The sequence below is a fragment of the Pithys albifrons genome, chromosome 3 (genome assembly GCF_047495875.1).
Source record: "Pithys albifrons albifrons isolate INPA30051 chromosome 3, PitAlb_v1, whole genome shotgun sequence".
Taxonomy (NCBI): Eukaryota; Metazoa; Chordata; class Aves; order Passeriformes; family Thamnophilidae; genus Pithys; species Pithys albifrons.
The window spans coordinates 8,286,723-8,307,757 of NC_092460.1; the positions used below are offsets into that span (position 1 = coordinate 8,286,723).

A 21,035-nucleotide genomic window follows, 5' to 3' on the forward strand; every position below is an offset into this window, starting at 1 on the left:
AAATGTTCCTTAGTCTTGTAGTCTAGTCTGAAATGACTGGAATCACTTCTGAGAAATTTTATTTACACTAAAAATATAAGATGTGAAAGACTTTGTAAAACTATGCTAAATGAATCAGCTGCATTGGCCAGCCATTATGTTCTTTATGGTCTGTGTTTCTCGGGACTGTGGCCAAAACTACACAGAGTTTTGGGCTCTGCCATTGTGTCAAGTGCCAACTATCTCTGTACTGCTCTCACAAGTTCTACTGACCTCAGTGCCCATGGGCTGGGCAAGGAAACAGCAAAGCCACAGCAAGATGAAGAATAATGCTCCTCTCAAGAGCAGGAAAGCTCTGAGATAAAGGAGAGGAGGAAGGTTGCAGTGGAATTTGTGCTCATTCCACTGTTGATATCGTCTAAGTTGCACAGAGGTGAACGTCTGCACTGCTGTAGTGGAGCAGCTCTTGTGATGAGAAGAAAGAAAAACTGGTTGTCAGGGTTGCAAAACACACAGGTCTGCAGCTATGACACTGCTGCTGTTGTTACTTGCTAACTCTACTGCAAAGGGTCAAGTCCAGAAAGATGCAAGAAAGTCAGGCAGATACTGACCCAGCAGTGGAAAAGACCAACAAACAGAAGCAGGAGCAGGTTTGCTGAGTGAGATCTTTCCAAGACCAGATGTTTTAGTGAAGAGATCCAGGCAAAGATGATGTAGATGTGGCCAAAATTAACTGAGCGTAGAGGCAAAGGGAGAAGGTACGGAGAGATAATTTTGTTGGGCTTAATGGTAGGGGAGTTTTCAGAAACCTGCCATTGATTACAGATGTATTACTGTCAGGTGCAGGGCTTATGTGAGCTGAGATTTATACCTCAGATGTAATATCCAGTGGGTGATTCAGTTAATGATAACTCCTTTGTCCTATACTTCTCTAGATCAAGCAGTGCAGATAATTATGAATAATGATAATGATTTGGATCTCAGAGAGAATTTGCACAGATAAGCACACACCTATGGGTGATGTGGCCTCATGCACAATAATTAAGCACATATGCCAAGGGAAGTGAAACAGAAAATGGGTAAAATCATTCCCTTACGTGTTTTTTTTAGATTTCACACCTCAAAAGTTGTAAATGTGTGCCTATGTCAGGTAGCTGGCAGATTGATTTAGAGTTCATAGACCTGAGAAAACAGAGGGTTTGCATAAACAGGAGCAGGATGGGGTGCAGAAATAAACACAAACGCTACCTCTGATCATGCCAACACATCATGGAGCAGAGTGGTGGCACACAGAGACACCAGTGCTGCTTCTGAAACCTCTTGAGCTGCGTCAGGATGTCGCTATGCCTGGCTCCCAGACACCTGGCAGAGCCACCCCACACCTGGGCCAGGACCAGCCAACCCAAACCCACTCAGTCTCCTCCACCAAGCAGCTCCCTGCATGCTGTAGATGGGCCTTGGCAAACCTGCTGAACACCTTCAGTCACACTGCTCTAAACTGCCATCAGTGTGTTAGCTTGCTCTTAACCAAGAGTGGAAGTTGGTCCACTGAATTGTAGGAGGTAGAGGCACAGGCATCTAGTCAAGTTTCTCTTGTAAGGATGGGGTTTCACAAGCTAACAAGGCTACTTCAAAAAACTAATTTCTGTGAAAATGCCACTTAAATTTCGCTTCTAGAATCAACATGGCGAGTAAGAGTTTCTCAAGCCCTCTGGCAGCTTCCAGAGGAAAAGTTCAGAGGCTTATCATTTCATCAGTTGCCATCAGTTCAAAGGAGAATTTTGTCATTTCATGTCTTTAAGGCATTTCAGTGGGCTGTCTATGTGGGAGCAGCAGCTGACGTCAAGGAAGACTGTCATTTAGCAACAGGTATATGGGGGAAAACAGCCTTCTCCTACATCTCCAAACATGGAGAACAGCTAGGAAAGCTTAAAGATCTTTCCAGGCATTATCTCACATCTTTGGGAGAAAAACATTGTAACTGGAATTTATCTCGACTAACTTTGAGCTTCATTATGGACTCCCTGCACAGGCAGTAGTTAATCCACACAGTGAGGCCCTTTCAAAGGGTGATTTGGCTTTTGGTGACCTGAATAGCTTTACTGTCAGTGCCAAGATCTTCAAATTCCCCAGTTCATTCTCTCTGAAGATTTTCTGGACATGACTCAGCTTCAGACTAAGGCCCCTCCATTTGGATGTCTGTATGCAGCTGTCTATATGATCATTATATGCACAAAAATGTTGTCATTAGATTGGGAATTTGACGGTTGGATTCACCTTTGCATCCAATTAAACTAAACCTCTTTCTAAGGATAAGTTCATGATGTGCTTTAGAGATACCAGAAATCCTCGCAGTTTTTTAACAACAAAGCTTCCTAAGGTGTCCTGCAGCACTTGGGTGCCTTAACCTGCAGTACTCCTCATCAGGGCCAAGCAGGTCTTTCTCAGCATTACCGAGTCTGAGCAGACCACAGTGTGTGCTGCAGTGACAGCAGCATCATGTCAGCCCCAGAGATGCTGTGGTCAACAACTTGGCTTGCTCGAGTCATGGAACATATCCCAATAAAGTTGCTGGAAAAGCACTGGTGCTGCTGGCCTTACAGTCCTTGTTATCTGCACAGATTTCATTGAACTTCTTTAGCCTACACTACAATTCATATGAATGCAGTCCAGTCCTAAGGGACTGACCATCACAACACCTCTGTGCAGCAGGGTCTCAACAACATACACTGCAGCAGGAGAACATGGAGCTTTCTGCTGGTTAGATAAACAGGTAAATAGATCTAAGAAAAACTTGTCTCAATTTCAGCACAAATACTATATGTTGGCCAAAGAGGCTTCTGTCCGAGGGGAGAATTTCTCTCCTTCCAGTGCCTTGTGATTATAATCTACTGGGTTTTGACACTGCTCTGCACAGAGTCCAGCTTAGCACACCCTCCCCTTCCCCACAAGCTCCAAGGAGGCATCACACAAGAGCAGGCATGGTGGGGCCATTAAAGTGCTACAAGCAGCCCCAACAGGGAATTGTTCCTCTTGGTTCCACAGTAGAAAGAATGGAGTTCTTCAGCTATTTAAGTACTTTTGTGAACACTCATTACAGGTGGTCTAAGATCAAGGCCTGTCACCCTGTCACCTCCTGTTACCCTGAAGGAGAAGGAGAAGGGTGACTTTTTGCTAAGGACATACATTTCAGTCTGCCACAGAAAGCAGAGGAGAAGAGAGCTTGTTTTCTTTTATTTTCAGTGGCACACCATCAGACTGCAAGGCAAACTGCGTAACGCTTTCTGTAGGAATGTAATAGCTGACCTTTCATGCTAGTTCCCATGGGTACTTTGAAAGAGTCTTTCTAGAAATAAGTCACACATGTCTACTGAATAAAATCAAGGAAAATATAACCATATCCTTTCACTTTTCTAGGAAGCACATTTCTTCAGTGTCTCAGAAAAGTCTCTGCATGTTTTTTGGCAAATTGCATATATTTAACTGCAGATTGAATCCCAGACCAATGACACAAATTATAGAATACAACAAGGAAACTTAAAACACCTTCAAGAAACAAGTACAAGCCTTTGACAGACTGAGGTCAATACGACATTTTGGGTATCTTAATTTTGCCTGTGAGACTGACCGTCATCAAACAAGACAGTGGCTGCTAAGGCCACAGTAACACCAGGCTGCTCTCTGTCATCATGGTTTCGAGGCAGCTGCATCCTGCACTTAATAATTCCCAGGGGAAATGCCTCATGAAGAGAGAACAGCACTAAACTCTGCTTCCAGCTTCATTCTCAGTATAGCTGAAGGGAGAATTTGACCTTTGGTAACTTGATTAATACCAAATTAACAGATGGCTTTGGACTTTCCTTGAGATTGTTTGCTCATCCCTGTGTCTCGCTGTCCTCCCTGAGACCCCCAGACACCACCTCTTGTGTACAGTGAAAGTGGGGGCAAGGGCCACAGCCATGAGCGAGCAGTGAAGCCACATATCCCTCCTCCACAACCTGCCCTGACAGAGCAGCTGGTTTCATCCTGGATGCAATGCCTTGGTCTTTTACGAAGTGTTACTCATGTTTTTGACATTTTACAAAGGTTATTCTGAAATTTCTATTAAAACAACGTGGGAGAGGTGCCTGTGGAAAAAAACAGCACTGGCACTCAGAGCCCCACTGCAAAGCACATTAAATTAAATGAAGCAGCACCGATACAAAATATTTCTACCAAACTCCTATGATTTATCACAAGCATAACCTTCCCTTCTTTATGTAATTAAAATAGACTCCAAGTAGTACAAACACAGGAGATTAAGCCCTTCTTACCTGGAATAGGTATAATGGGAATACTTTCATTGGGGACCACACGGGGGGAACTGCTGTCCTCCACATAGAAATGAGCGGTCTGAAAACACTTTCTGTTAAAGGAAAAAGAAAAGAAATAGACTCAGGGTGTGAAAAACTGCCTCTGAAAAAAACAGTCAATCTTAGGTACGTGTTCTGCTTCTCTGTTTCAGTTCCACTTCTGCTCCATACTTTCAGATGTTATAGTTTTAAAACATCAATGCATGAAAACATATGTGCATTTTCTACAATTACAATCCTAATTCGAGATTCTGGTGTGCTCTAATTCCTTGACATCTGACATCCTCCCATCATAAATGCCTCTATATATTGTTGCAAAGTACTACTGAATATGAAATTATACTCATAAAAGTTAGTGGCTGTAAAACAGGTTTCAAATACATCATTCAGAAAGAAATCCTGCACACAAGAAACATATTCAGCAAACAGTTCAAGCCCAAATCTACCTAAGACACTCCCATTTCCAGGGAAAATACACTTACTGTAAAGTTTCTGCTGTGTAACAGCCAGCAGACAGTAATAGAACATCTGTAACTGCTGCATATCATGATGTTCTGCTATGAAAGGTATTCTTCAAACATTTTTTCCATTTATAAGACTAAAGCCATATAACCCTCCTCTTGCAAAGTTGTATTATATATGCTTCTACAGAAAAATGCAACAGACGCTCAGCTTGGGGCCAAGGACTCATCTCTGAAAAGGCCTATAAAGAAGAGCAGAACTTAAATCCACCTGACTCATTTTTACCTGTATTTAACGCAAAGCAGAGAGCACAAGCTGGTCATCACAGAAAAGGTACTGGGCGGAATAACATCAAGAGATCCGGGGAGACTCTGCATGGTGATGTTAACTGAGGCAGGGTTTTCCAACACCAGCGTCACTGCTCATTGCTGACTTAATGAGCTGCTTGAGGCTGGAACTGAATATTTAATGAGTCTTGCTTGGTGTGAGCAGCTATTGTGGCAGGAGAAGGGTCTGCTCTCATCTGTCGGGACTAAACAATAGCTTCCCATTTCAGAAAGATCCCCCTCACTGCCACCCTTCAACTGCTCCTCAACACCTGGGCAAAGTTTGTGGGCAGCCTGGTGAGCTGTGCTTTTGTCAAGGTGCTGGTTCCCTTGCTCAAACGTATTTGCACATAGTGGCTTCCGAGTTCCTGCCTTGCAGTCTGGTGCTCTGTAACTTGGGCATTGTGCTCTCCATAGAGATCCCATCAGCAGAGCCAGAGCCGGCTCTGCCGACTTTGTCTAAGTAATTTGTGCTCCCTTTGTTTCCAACATCCATACGTACCAGGGAGAAAAAAAAGTCACTGAAAACCAAACCACTCTCTTAGGCAAAATCAGAACCTAAGGTTCTTGCTTTCCATGCATCTGTACTTTCTACTGCACAAGCACAGTGCTTCATAATACAGGCACAAGCTTTGGCAGCACAAGTACAACTTAAAACAACACAGAAGCAGGAGAGAGTGGATTTCACAGCATTGTCTGGGAGCAGCTTTCTATTTTGAGGCATGATGTCTTGCACAGTGCTAAAGTTATTTATTTAGTGAGTATACTTTTTTTAGGAGACACCATTAGGTGAATTCACACGTGAGGATGCAAGATGTGCAATAGTCTCACAGCATTTAAAAACATCAGTTGAACTTCCCCCACCCTGCCACTTGCTCTGTTCTCATTTTTTTTGGCAGCCTTTATTTTGGACAATGCACACCCTGGGGGCACACAGCAGAATAAATCAGTCACACATAAAGAAGAAACTATGAATATGAAACAGGCAAAATGTTCCTGATTTTGATGTATTTGGGGCTCTTTCCCTTGAGTCAATACTACAGAAATCCTTGAACAGCTTCTCCTGGTAATGAAGGCCTTAAAAAGGTGTTTGATAAAACCCCAAACCTTTATACAGGGATTTACAGGACTTTTTTAAGCTAATGATACAGGAGCAAAGCAATTATTTTTTGTTAATTTGTTATTTTTCACTCTGAGAGGCTCTGATAGGCTGGCATTATGGTTTTATATACACAGCTATAAGATGGCTTTTTCTTAATAGCCTTGAAACATGTAATTGTGTCAGATAATCACATTGTGTGGTATTTTAAGGCCCATGATGGTGATAGCTGAATACCCAGCCCAGTGCAACTGCTGAGCACAATGTTGGAATAACAATGTATTAAATGAATATTTCACAGAGCAAAGTTTGCCACAATCATTAATGTCATTAAAAATTCTGTGTTTTAGTCCTGGAAGACTTTCTGTAGCTGTTTTGTAAAGGCAGTCACCACGGAATTTGACTAAAGGTTTTTCTCAAGTCACAAACATGATAGTAAAAGATCTAATGTAAATAGCTACATAATGCAGCATGTTCATTACTTCACAATGGATACTGGCACATTAGGTGAAGCCATGCCTCTCAAACTTTTTTTTTTCCTCACTTGCTTGTAATTGCTGTAAATACTCCAAGTTTAGCCCCTCCATCTGAGCTCACTATGCCGAGTCCATTGCATTTGTCCTGGTGACTCCTTCCATGTTTCAGGGACTAGGCAGGCTCAAACTTGAGAGCAGGATGAAGTGATTGAGCTTAAAAGACCTTTTACATATTTAACAAACTTGCTGGATGAATTTTCCAGGAAGTTCTGCTTACTGGGTCTGTTCCCTACTCTTTCATCTTTCCCCTTGCAGCACCAGGACGGAGCTCACATCTCAGGGTGCCAGGCAGATGACTCCAGTTTGGATAATGTCCATTTTTCCTAAATGAGGAAACATCAGGGCCTAAGAAGTGCCTTTTGCAAACTCGTGTCTAGTTTGTAGTAATAAATACTGATATCTGGCATTAAGGCTACTGAGAGGCATTTCAGACAATTCAGCATCTGCCTCCTCCCCCAGCTTGGGGTGCTCCTTTCTATCCCTTGGCATTTCCTCTACCCATTACCTTTCCCTCCACATGCAAACCTTAAGTGGCAGCAGTTGCTAAGGCTACAAGAGGCTGCAGTAAATCCGTGTGTGTATATGGGGAGGGCTGGATAAAGAAAAAGGATGAGAGCAGGAAATTGCTTGTTTCAAACCACTGGAGACACAGCCCTGGAGAGAAGAGGGAGTGGATGCAGGGCTAGACAAGGTCCAAATCTACACCTATTTTCACATAAGCACTTCAGTTTGTAGCTTTTAACCCCACTGTGTATACATGGGCAGGTGCTTGCCCACTTGTTCAGTTAGCAGAAAAAACTACCAGAGGTTTTTTCCTAATAGAAGCAGTCCATGGTGAATGAGCAACTGGGATTTGTCATGGCATAAATGGTTATTAAAATCTTAACAACTGAAACACTAATTTCAGATTACTTATTGTTTTTCTGCAGCAGTGGTAGAAGAAAAGCAAATCACAACCTTCATTTCACTTCCAAAAGATTTTGAGGAGCACACATCTTTTCTGTGAAATACCAAAGAGTCTGTTGTCTCTGAAATATGCCTGTGAGCAGTGAAGCACACTGTTTTCTCTAGCCCCATATGTTTTTTGGCTCCCTTTCCCTGGGGTACAATAACTGTGCGAGATTGTGGTGATCAGACACACAGTTGTCACATATGGACCCAAATGCAGAAAGTAAAACACTGCGAGATTAGCACCTCCCCAGAGAAGGAGCTGAGGCAGGGTCTGTAAGGCAAAGACAATGTAAGGGAGAGCATCCCCTGCCAGAATCCTTTTGCAGAGATAGTGGCTGTGAGTTACTTATGCAAACTAACAAGATACAAAGTATAGAGCAGCAGCACCTTGTTACCAAGCTGAAAGCATAAAAATATGCCCAGAGGTGGTCCTGATTAGTTTGTTCAATCTCTGGTGAGCAAAATACCAGATTAGCTTCTGTAGAAGAGATGCCTTGTGAGATTTCAACACTCAAAACAGGTTTCCTTGGCTATTAGTTACTAAAGCTCAAGCAGTTTCTTCTTTATAGTCATCTAAAAGCAAGAGGGAGAACTGGATCACATAATGGCCTGAAAGCATGTATGCATTTTATTTGTGTAGCAGACAAGTGTTTAGTTAATGCTGCATCCAATGCAGACACACAGCGCATGCTGCAGTTGATGGGAGTGCTGGGGATTGCTCCGAGGGCAGTGTCTGGCCTTTACTCCTCCATTCTGGTCTAGTGCAGGCAACATTCCCTGATCTGTGATGACGGGGGGATCTGTGTGCTCCAGAGCAGCTGAGGCAGGGAGAGGAGGAGCAAGGGATCACTGCAGAAGGGCAAGCAACTGCTTCTGCAGTGGCTGGCTGGAACCACTAGGACAGTGGCTGAACACAGGAAAAATCCAAGGGGAATTCTTCACCTTCTGGGGACACCTAAGAGCCATGCCCTGCCTCACACGCTGAAGTGACCAGCACATTCATTGCTCCTTTTTCACTAGGGATGTTCTCCTTCTTCCAGGAGTTTATGTTGGCTGGAGCAGCGTGTATTCCCTCTTCAAGGCCAGCCAGATTTATACTCCTTTATTTCTGTAATAGCATCTAGGAGCTCCTGGTTTCTTGCAACTACTCTCTTCTTGGGTCATTACCTCCTAAAGCATGACCAATTCAGGGGCAGATGGCATGAAAGGGTCCTGGAGGCCTATTCACTACTGTCAGAGCAGGGCAAACCTTGTCCTTCAGGTACCCTTCCTCCAGAAACAGCCTTCCACAGACAGAAGCTCTGCAAAATGTACATATATTAATGAAGAGACCAGCAGTCCCTGCAGTCACCCTACTTTCACACACAGTCCTTAGCTGATGGGAAGAACAGGCAAAATCAGACTTATAAAGGACCTCTAAACCAGGCTGGACAGGACATGGCTTAGTCTTTATCAAATGCAACCTGGATACAGGCATTCATTCACCATGCTCCTCCATCACAGGGGTGTCTGCAAGGAACTCCCAAACAAAGATGCACAGACAGGAAATGATCCCCTTTCACTACCTCTGTACATTCATTCTCACTTTCAATAGAAGAAAAGCTCCTTCAGATTCTCGTTGAACTGTTTTGCATGTTTTCCAGGAGACACAATTAAGATTGGTTTCTGCTGGCACCAAAAACAAAGTATGTATGCAGTCAAGTGTACTAGTAACACATGGCTCTGCACTTTAAACTAGCTTCACTATTCCTTGGCAAGCATTTGTCACTGTCAGAATTGGCAATGACTCCTCAGAAAAGAGCACAGACTACAGAACAACAGAAGTGCTGCAAATCATGACCATGTCACCAGCAGAGCAGTGGATGGGAGCCTGGACAACAGCTGTCTGCAGTCTGCACTGCTCTAGCTGGGGTCATCAGTCACTGATTTTTATGAGCAATAAAACTGACTCAAGCATTAAGAAGAAAAATAGGAAAGAAAATCACATGAAAAAAGCTGATCTTATGAATATGAATAAGTGACCAGCATGGAGCAGTGATATTACGTTTATTGTATCAGAGGGGCATCTGCATTTACTCTTTTTTTGGCCAGAAAATGGCTTATACTGCCCCAATTTTCTACAATTATTTTCCTTCCAAGGTCTTAACATTTAATGGTCAGAATTCAAAAGCCAAGTTATAAAAGAACCTCTGCCATGCTGGAGCAGTGAGGCAGTGAATGCTGACTGAACTGGAGCTACTGGGGGATATAAAAAACAGGAATGCATAAACCCCAGGAGAATAAAGGAAAGCTGAAAAAGAGGAAAATTTCCCTACAATAAAGCTGATTTTTCTGCAGATCCCTCCTGAAGGTGATTCACATTCTTTCCAAAAAGCGATTTGTTCCTTTAATCTTCTTGAGCAGTGTTAAGCATCACATGGATACAGTCTACATGCTACATAGGTATGTTTCAGAAGTGCATGGCATTCCAAGTCCTTGGCACCTTTTTCTGGATAGAATGGTGAAAAGTAGACTGACTCTTCCTAGGGACTCCCTCTAGGTAAAGAGAAGTGTGTTTTCACATCAGTCAGTTGTGGTTTGGACACCTTCTGCAGTATCATAGGAAAATGAGGACAGGAAAAAGGCTAGGGAAAGGCAGATGACAGAAAAAAGAAGGTGGACAAAACTTTGAGAGAGTATTTGTGCTGAAGAGCACACCACTAGTAAAACCGCCCATCTGAAAAACTAATCTGCAAGCAAGACTAGGGATTTCTGACACAGAACGACAGCTAATTTAATATTTATGGTCTAAATTTGCCAGCTGACTACACAGCTCTCCACAAAATTAAAAATCCTCTTCTCCCAATCCTTTGAGATCCTATCCTGCACCAGAGCCCAAATACCCATTTACATCACATACGGTATTGAACTCAGGCATTATACAAGACATAATAATTTTTGGAAGGGTATTCAAATAATTAAACAGTTAAGAAATTACAACACATGCCCAGATGAGCTACCTTCAAGTCCTCCCCCTTCATCAGCTGTGAGATCAGAGAGCACCCAGGTGGCTAGTGCAGAAAGCTCCTTAATTGCAAATCATGAGTGGATAAGTCTTAGCTTAACTCAGCACAAACACTTTCCATGCTTCCTGGTTCCATCTTCCTGTGGTCCCTGGAGAACAGTGAAGGTGATGGTGAAACCTTATTTGTGATGACACTTGGCCCTGTGACACTTGGTAGCTAATTACTCTCCTGGTGACCTCTGACAGGGTTAGAGGCACCAGACCTTCCCCTCCTGCTTTCATCAATATTCACAACAGCTGTCTTGGATACACTCAGCAATTTTACAGATGACTGAGTGGGATTACTCATCAGTATTTTCTCCTGCAAGAGAACGAGCTCCCTGGTTATATGCATTACCACTCTAAACTTCAATGTCTTCAGGCAAAAACAGGGCAGACAAAACTATAGGTGGTATCTTAAAATGGTTTAAAAATTATGCACAGTTTTAAAAACCAAAGGGAAAACTGACGTATTCATTTTCTTCTGCCTGAGTCAACTATTTGTGTAATGCAACATTCATAACAAAGGCGAGAAAATCACAGAGGAAAACAAAGATATGCCTTTTCCAATCAAATAGTACCTTAGGCAGTTCCTATAAAATGTGTACTTCCAATGCCCTAAACATCATGTAATATTAAAAAGAAACCTTGAAACTTTCTCACAGAAGGAAGCTGGATTTAGGCAGGTGAAGAGCTGTTCTGTAATCACAAGAGCTGCAGCAATCAATGAAGATTGCCTCTTACTAGAGAGCAGCTTTTAGTAGCAGCTCCAAGAACTCTAAATTGGGCATCCTTGATATTATCATTTCAGGACATGAATTCCCTTTGGGATGATGTACCTTAAGAAAGGAAAGAATAAAAATAGGGTGGCACACTGGGAGGTTAAAATAGAGGCAATTTTAAACACAAAGTGTAATTCATCTGGATTGGAAATAGCGTTACAGGAAAACCAAAACAGATAATCCAGCCTAGCAGGGGAGAGCAGGAACAGAGAGACAGCAGTCTCTCTTTGGAATATTCACCTGAATGTCCCTAATTACTCCCACCTAATTACTCTCAAAATGGAAGACCTCCGCTCTTCCCTTTGCAAAAATATTCTTTCCTTCATCCAAATTATCAGGACGCTGAACTGACAGATGGTTTAGGTATCCCAAGCTGCAGCCCAGGATCTAAGATGAACATAAAAATCTGCTAAAAATGTAAGCACAGCTTTTTCATCTCTTTTGATGTCCCTGCCCATCTTTAGGCAGAAACGCCAGTTTGTTAAATGTAATAAAATACTCAATGGGAAGCTCCATCTTTCTCAACACACACGTCCACGTGCACCTGGACTAAAGCTGCATGGGAGAACTAGGAAGATTTCCCAACACTGCTGGATATAATTCATGTTTAGCTTATTTGGGGCCAAGATAAAATATTAAAAATGTGATTATTTCCTTTCTCTCTTAATCACTGTGTATTTGGAGGGTGGGCATTTTTCACTGGCCACTTCAACAAGAAACAGCTACTTAAAAATTTTTATGGTCTCTCTGCTAACTCTGTTTAAAACACAATTAGAAACGGCATTACACCTTTGGAAGCACAGTGCAAAGGAAAAGAAAAGAGTAGCTGGCACCAGAAGCAGAGAAGCAAATCATTGAGTACCTGGTAGATAATGAGAATGCGGAAAATACACTAGTTAATGCTAGTGCTCTGACAGGGCTCTGTACATCACCTCATCACGCTAATAGAGACAGACCGGGTGGCAGCCAGCTGGTCCTTCCTCCCCACCCATTTCCCTGAAAGCAAAGATTTGTAAGCCGCCAAATAATAAACCTGGACAGAAGTCTTGAGGATCATTAATCTCGCTATCAATCAACCCATTTGGAGATTTGCTTCTTGCTGTCGCTGATGCTAATCTGGGACTGACTCGAGAGCTCTGGGGAAGCCTGGAGTATGCGTGTCTGAGGAATTGCTATAATGAGTTTCTTGCATTCAAAGGTTAACAAATGTGACAAGGAAACACAAATATCGGGACAATGAACTGCCATCCACTGAACCAAATCACAGAGAAATACCATGTTGTGTATTCTGCTGTGGTATGTGGAATACAACTCTAACTAGCTCTGGAAAAATGCTGGAGTGAGATGCCAGGAGATGTGCAGGCACCACTTACCTGCTGTGATAGCTACCCTGGGCTCAGCTCTGCACTGCTCTGCACTAACAGAGTGGTGCTGCAGAGAAATGAGTTGTGTTTGCTGAAGAGTGCTTTGGTTAAATCAGGCAGTCAGTGTGGTGTGAACAAATCCACTGGGCTCCCTTCGCCAGACCCCACAGACCCACAGCAATTAATGTATCACAGTAAAAAGCTCCCACATCAGTAGGACCCTTCCAGGAGCATCTGCATTAAATTGTAGTATTTTCCATGAGAATGTTTCTATAAAAGAAATAGCATCAACAACAACAATATAAGCAAATCCCAAGGTAATTAAACTACAAGAAAAATCTTATTAATACCAAAAAAGCTGATAGCAGCATTAAGCATATATAGGCATTGTAAAGAAGCACAGAAAATGAAACAATGTATATTTTAAACTAGCATCTCCACAGATCAAATAAGACACATGAAAAAGTCTAGAAATATTATAAGCAAGTAATGGAGGTAGAATCCACTACACCATGAGGCAGAGGGGACCAAGAGGGATGATCCTGACAGTGTGTGAAATGAAGTGAGGAAGAGTTCCCTTTTCAAAATATTTATTAAGAAAAGGACATCTTCAAAGTTTCAGGCCTATAACTCATTCAAGGCTTCTTGAATTTTAGTGCCGAGGAAATACATATTTCTTATGCAAAAAGGACTCAAAGTATGAGGCATATCAGAAAAATTACCACAATGTCTATTAGCAGGCACCCAATTATACTGAAGAGTCAAGAACTGAAAAATCATAAAGTAACACATGTAGAAGACATTTTGCTTTTAAAAATCAGTTGAAATTATTGTGAAAATTAGACACAAAAAATAAAAACTGCTTTCATCCTCATGACAAACTCTTTTTCAGTAACTATGCACTCGGGCAAAAAACCCCCATTGCTTTCCTATTGTTTTAATCAGTGTGTAGAAACAGCTACTAATCTCAGGAGTAGAACATTTTGATTTAAGATAAAAGTTCACTGCAGATAAGCCAAAGAGGAGAAATTCAGTCAACCTATGTTAATTATTAGAGCCCTTACCACCAGATACAGGTTAATATATTTTCTGTTTATGGACTGTTTTCTTTATTTGCACTATTTTTCAAGCTTCAATCTACCTTTTATTAAGCTCTTTATAACCTTTCAGAGTAGGTTATAAATGATAAATGTGGACCTGGGGAAATAGAGAAAAAAACCCACAAGAACTGCAGTTCACATCTTAGGAAGAACCTATGAATGCTTATTAATGTAAGAAGAAACGTGCCTGGATGCACCAGGCAGCTCAGCAGCAGACATGTAATTAAGCACAAGCTCTTAGCTCTGCACTTCCTCTTTTGAAGCTCATGAGGGGACGTGGCTGCACAGGCACACACCCTGTCCTTGAGAGACATAGATGTCTTCTCCTGGGTGAAGTGCTCAGCCCTGGCACCTCTAGCAAGTCAGATCCCTTTTCCTCCTGCTGTATTCATGCATCTCATTTCCATGATCGGATGAGACCTGTGGTGGTGCTCTGGCTGCAGCAATCGGACTGTGAGCTTGGCAGCACAAAAGACAGCACTATCACCATGGCCAGGTGTGCAGGCAAAGGGAGATTACAGTGGGGACTGAGGTCTTGCTCTTAGACCCACCCCAAATATTTCCATCTCTGCTCATAACCAGGAGCGGTAGTAACAAGTTCCTGTTTTATTCTAGTGCTTTCATGCAAGGAGTTTTGTGAGCTAAAAATGTTTAAAATGCAGACTAAACAGCAGAGTATTTTGCCACTATTTCTGGTAGTTTTGTCCCAGACATTTGGTTTCAGATCTGTGATTTCCTGTCGAGAACACACAAGTGTGAAATACTTGTTGATCCGTTTATTCATTTGCCTCCTGGCTGATCGTAGCCATTTTGACAGAATGGATAAATTGACTTGCTCCTTGTTGTTTTTTTTCCACATGCTTTTCCATCAGCCTGGAAGCACTGCCCCAGCTATCACTCCTACACCCTCACTTTACATGCTGCACCCTCCTCTCAGAGGCTTGCTAAGCTAATTTCACACAATATCCAGGTTGTCTGAAATGCAACAAACAAACTCTTGTTATAGCAGCTTCTGCAACTCCATCTGCCAGATGAAAACAATACATAATATTTAGAGAAATTATTTTTTAACAATTCAAACCAAATGAATACTTTATGCCACTCTTCATAACATGAGATAAATCTGTGACAAATGCACTTGGTTACTTGAGGCAGGATTTAACTATTTATCTACAACACATCTCAGAAAATCATCTATTTTTCCAAGTCACGAACAAACACTGCAATTTGGAAAGGGAACAAATCTTGACATTCTCATTGAGGAAATGGCAAAGGTAACAGCTTCAAGTGATCAGGCAAAACCCTGTAACATCAGCACAAGTTTTTCAATGAAATGTAATTTCAGCAGGCTAACAAATGAGTCACTTTTCTCCAACGGACGTGTAGCAGAACACAGCGCATTTAATTGATGTGCCCTTTTATTGCAAAACATACTGTTTCCCTCTGGTTTGACTGGAGCAATGGGATGCAGCATTGCCAGGAAAAAGCTGAATAATGCAAACTTGGCACCACATAGTAACTAAATGTTGATTCATGGAAAACATGAGACATTCAAGGGGACAGGTCCCAGGTTCCAAATTAAGCTCCACTCTTGTATTGCCCCTGTGTGATTACAGCAAGTTTGCTTAAAATTTGCTGCTCACTCTTCTAATTAGATTCCTGCAAGGGGCAGTTTGCTGTGCCATGAGTTTGTCACTTTATATTCTGCTTTAACTCCAAACCACTCAATTAATATTAAATTCCATTTATTATAAAAACATTTGTTTCTATCCATACAATGCTATCAGCAGCCATCTCATTAATATTCATTTTCACAAAACAGTCCACTGATGTTAAGATCTCAGATACAGCTAATAACTTTAAAAGGGGAAAATATGTGAAGCCAAGAAGGTCAGAACAGAACATGAGCTGTAACAGAAAACACCCAACCCATATGAATTTAAAGCCTTTGCAGAAAGCTCCGCAAATATAAAAAGGCTGGAAGAGAACAATGGCAATGTTAAAGTTAATTCAGCCACCAGAACAAAATGAGGAGTGACATTGCCAATACATCTCTCTCTCTGGGATGGGGAGTTGCTGTATCTGGAACATCAAGGCAAAAAAAGCTGGAAGGAGTCATAGAAGGGTGATGCTCATCCCCTGCCTTCTCTCCCCATGACCTGAGTTGCCTGTTTTCCAGACTTATAAAAAACAAACAAAACCAAAAGCAGAAAACTGAGAACTGTGGATAACCTTAAATCCTGGGCCAAGGTTAGTTTAAAGTCCATTATCCTCATCATGCTTCTCTGTGCTCATCATACAGGGCATTAGCACAGCTTGAGATTGCAGGAGCTCCACTGGGTTCCATGCGCACCATGCATGGAGTAAAGAAGGAGTGGACTGAAGATGGTTTGTGTTTCAAAAGAGCCGGTGTAAAGCTCAGGGATCCTCTTGCACACCTTCAGTATAAGGAAGCATGGCTAAGGACAGATGACATCCAAGTGCAAGCTCAGATCCTTCAGACAGCACTGCCACTCACCAAAATCACAGTCTGACTGAAACACAGTTTTCATTTCCCGACAGGCCCAGCTGCAGCTTGGATTATCTCAAAAACTGGTGAAATGGGAGCATTTCTTCTCTGCTCAGAATGCCCAGCTGCTTCTCATGCAGAATGCTCCTGAGAGTGAGATTACACATTCAGACATGGTGAGATCAAGCAGCTGCTGAGAATGTCCATCAAATGCAGTGATTTCTTCTCTTCTGCTCTCTTATTCCATGCACCTCGAATAAAACTATGCTGCAGGGACAACAGGTAGTAGTAGACTCCACCTATACGTTTAAACTATACAACAGGGAACTTGTTCTATGTAGCTCTGTGGCTAACAAAACCAGGGAATGTTAAACTCTAACCTTCTGCTACCACAAGAAGCTAAACTAATTCCCCACAGCACATCAGTGCTGTTTTTGAAAAGATCCAGGCTCTGCCAAAAAATGGAAACTAAACTTATGGGCCTTTAAAGATGTCAAGCATATCCTCACAGAGATGCCATAGAAATCTTTCTTCTTCCCATCAATTTTTTTAATAATCAGAGAACACATGGCAACTCCCTGTGTGGGACTACTGAGGGCTCACCCCATCAGCATAAAACCTTCCAAAGCTATCACCTTGGGTTTACCACTGGGGCAACAATGGTTTTATACCTAAAATTAAAGAGATGAATTGACACAGCCTGGCAAATCAATAAGCGACAGCAGACACCTAACTCCAATACCATTTGCTGCCCCCTATTCTTCCCATGGATCATTCACGCATTCGCTACAGGGTCAGGCTCGGAAAACCAGAGAAAGGAGAATGGACTCCTATTGCACTGCTGCAACCTTTGCGCTTTTGCTCTCAGGGCTACTGTTCTTGCAGATTTAGAAACACAAGAATATTTTGGAAGGCAGCAAGCCAAGCCTACAGGCTCCTGATCTGATGGCCAAATACACCTTAGAAAGTTGCAGAGCTCATGTAGGTCCCCCAACCTCGTCTACACCATCAGGTTATACATAACAGAAGATTCTTGATTGTCCATTTTCTTAAAGTGGTTTGTGTGAGGACCTGAGTCAAATTATTCTTTCCCCCCAATGATGGCATTTTTACCATCAGGACTATGGAGCAGTTGTGAAGTGCCCAACAATTTCTGAAGAGCCATGGGGGTGCCAGATCCTGATTCACAGGTGACAAACAAAAAGGTTTCTGTCCTCCTGACTGCAGCCAAGTGCTCCACAGGATTTGGCTTTGCAGTGATAAATGTCATGTTTACAATGGGTTGTGTAACACAAAAGTCCATAATTTGCTTTCCAAGGACCTGTGCTTGATTATCAGGAGAGTTAGAAGCATTCACTGAAGTCTAATGAATAGAATTAACACATCATTTAAACAGGGACTAATATGTATGCAAATGAGAAAAAGTTAAAAATAAGAGTTCAAGCCATAATTTCAGAAAACGTAGACTGCATCCTTATGAAATATGAATGTTTCAATTCACCTCCTATCTTTACATCTATGTTAACTGCTTTGCATGTGAACAATAGGGTGCATCAAGCCCATTTTGATATTTATATTTGAACCTGGACTTATAAAATTGATTATATTGAAACATGAATAATATATATGCTAATTAAAGACTGCATTTAATGACATAAAGAAAGACAAAGACCAACACAGGCTAATTTCCATTTGCAAATTTCCTAATGACTGTATTTTCCTTTAGAAAGCAAAAACTTTAATTCCATAGTCTCAGGAATAAAAGAGAATACTTTCTTCACTCAAACTGTTTTAAAATATTTTCATCTTTTTATTCTATAGGACTGATCTCCACAGAGATACAATTGCTTTGCCTAGATAGATTTAGTATTAAATAGCACCCAAGTCAAACTATGGTGATTTATGCATGCAAATGGTGTGATTTAATTATTAATTATTATTAGAAATTTTTATAATAAGGAATTATTTTTGATAAATATAAAGTTTTTACACCCCTCAATATCACAAACATGTTCAGAGTAACTCTGCCGGATGTAAACCAAGTAACTGTTCCTGATGCTTGATAGGCTGCTATTCATCCCTCCCTTCCCCTTTCATGTCACCAAAATTAGACAGAACAGGGGAACAGGACAATTGTGTAGTTATAGGAACACCAGGTATTAGCAGAAAACTTGAGTTCAACTTCTGTCATGCAAAGTCTACAGAAAAACTTGCTGAGGACTGAACAGTGAGGAAGGTGGTGAAAAATCAGTTCATTCAAATGAGTATGAAGCCTGTAATGATATCAGGGACAGGAGAATCTTTTTTTGCTGTTATGTAAATTTTGGTTCTGTGGATAAGAAGCCCAGATTCACCCTTAAGTGACAAAACCAGTATTTGCAGTTTGCTTCTCTGAGACTGCAGAGCCAACCCAATTACTCCCTGATTGGAATAACATGCTGAATGCTTCAAAAATAAGGTGCTGTACGAACAGGAGGAGACTAACCATTCAGGCACATTTATGTCCCAAGCTTTTATAAAAAAGAAAAAAAAAAAGAAAAAAAAAGGCAAGTATGAGGACTTTCACTGGGAATTTCCAGCAATGGGTTTAGGAGATGCCATCCCTCTCCCTACTTTGCAGAGGGCTGTCCTCTCATTCCCATACAAACCCCACATTTATGCCAAATAGCCACCAGCAGAGGAAAACTCCATTTCCTACCCCCAGACACTCCTAGTGAGGGAGTTGCCACAGCTGAGGAGCCCCCGGATCATCAGCCTCATGCCTGTGCAAAAGGAAAGACATCCATGACTTGCAGAAACCCCCGCCCACAGGGATTCAGCATCCCAGCCCTGAGTTCAACCTGTGGCATGACAGAACAATCCATAATAGCTTAAAAAGTATTTAACACGGGGGTAAAAGGGATGAACTCATGGTGCTATAAAATGTGAGGAGTTTTACCAGCACTCAGTGGAAACAGTGGTTAAAAAGTGTTTTTGGAGAGTGAATCATTGCACAGAAATCTATCTATTTAACTTATAATTTGATTAGAAGGAAAACATAAAATGAATTTGAACCTCCAGGGAAGAGCACATTTGTCATTAGTAAAAAATACTTTATTATCTTTGATTTATTATCTCTTTTTTTTCTTTAGCATTAACAATATTTTTAAAGATTCAAATTTGGCTTATTTCTATTACTTAATAAATGTCATTTTGTAGAACATTTCAAAACATTTTTGTTCTATTTTGGAAAAGACAGGATTTCCAAAACATGAAAAAAACCACCAATCAAGACCTGGCCATGACACCTACACCTGTTTCAGCTTAAAAGTTGGAACTCAAATACATTTAAATTTGTAAGTCCATAGAATAAAATATATGCTATTCATGGCAATAGAGAAACTGTTTGCTTTTAAACTAACAAACTCAGTGTTCTACAATAAACTGAATGAATTATTGTACCTTCAACATTTGTAATAGCAGCACAACATGAGCTGTGCATTCCTATGCATTGCTTTTCCCCAAATTGCACAGGTTTTAAGAACAGTAAAATGAAGTCCACCCGTTTGTTATAGTTCTACTAGTCTGCTGATTCCCAATATTTATCCAAGCAGTTAAGATTGCTGAACGGATTTAATAATCTTACCCTATAATTTTACACTCAGACCACATCCTGCTGTGAAATAGCTGGCGCTAATGTTAGCCCAAATGCTGCTGTGGGACTTAGGACAGCACAGGGCCCTCCGATAGCTATATTTTATGGTTACAAGGAGAGAGAAAAAATATAATTTATCTGGTAGCTGTGGTTAATTCACAGTTTCACAGCAGAGGTATACTGTTCCCTCAGGGTACATCTAGTTGTATTATAGGATATTTCATTCACAGTTTGTCCGAGACATTTCTCTAGCTCTGAACCTACCAATTTATGAGAGCGAATCCACTCCAGAGATACCTGTATACACTTTAACACATACTCTTACATACTAAGGATATTAGAAAATATATAAACTAGCAACAGATCAATAGAAAACATAAACTAGCAACAGATCAAGTGACAACAAGTAAGTTTCTTTGACCTGAGAAGGGAAACAGAAAAAGAATACAACCCTTTTTTAAAGAAAGTCTTTTTTTTTTGTAAAGTGATTTTATTTCACAAAAAGCATTTGTAAAATTTCCCTTTTAAAAAACCTCTCAGAGCTTTAAAAGTCAGAGCTCAAAAATTCTAAAGTTGTTTAAGTTTCCTGTCCAGTGGCTGACAAAAGACCTAATAGATGATTAGAAGAAGCCAGTGATACCTGGCATCCTCTACTACTGAAGTTATGAGAAAAGCCACACTCCTCATCCAATACTATTTCTCAGCTCCTTCTGTTCTTAATGGAACATAATTAGGAAATTCTTATATTTAAAAAATATTTGTTCAAACTTATGCATCATAAACTACTGCCTTTAATGCAGTAACTGCACAGACAAAATCTTGCTCTTTTTTTCCAGATCTCAACATTTACACCAGCACTGGGGAGGGCATTTCCAGAAAAAAATATGTCTGTAATTAG

General features: G+C 41.2%; 1 protein-coding gene across 1 annotated transcript in view; it reads right to left on the reverse strand.

Annotated features, from left to right (window-relative positions):
- The window catches only part of PTPRG (protein tyrosine phosphatase receptor type G), a 397,860-nt gene that overhangs the window by 38,990 nt on the left and 337,835 nt on the right, over nucleotides 1-21,035 (reverse strand). The window contains exon 14 of the mRNA XM_071550347.1: nucleotides 4,293-4,384. Coding sequence (XP_071406448.1) covers nucleotides 4,293-4,384 — 92 coding nt within the window. The remainder of the gene's footprint in view (nucleotides 1-4,292; nucleotides 4,385-21,035) is intronic.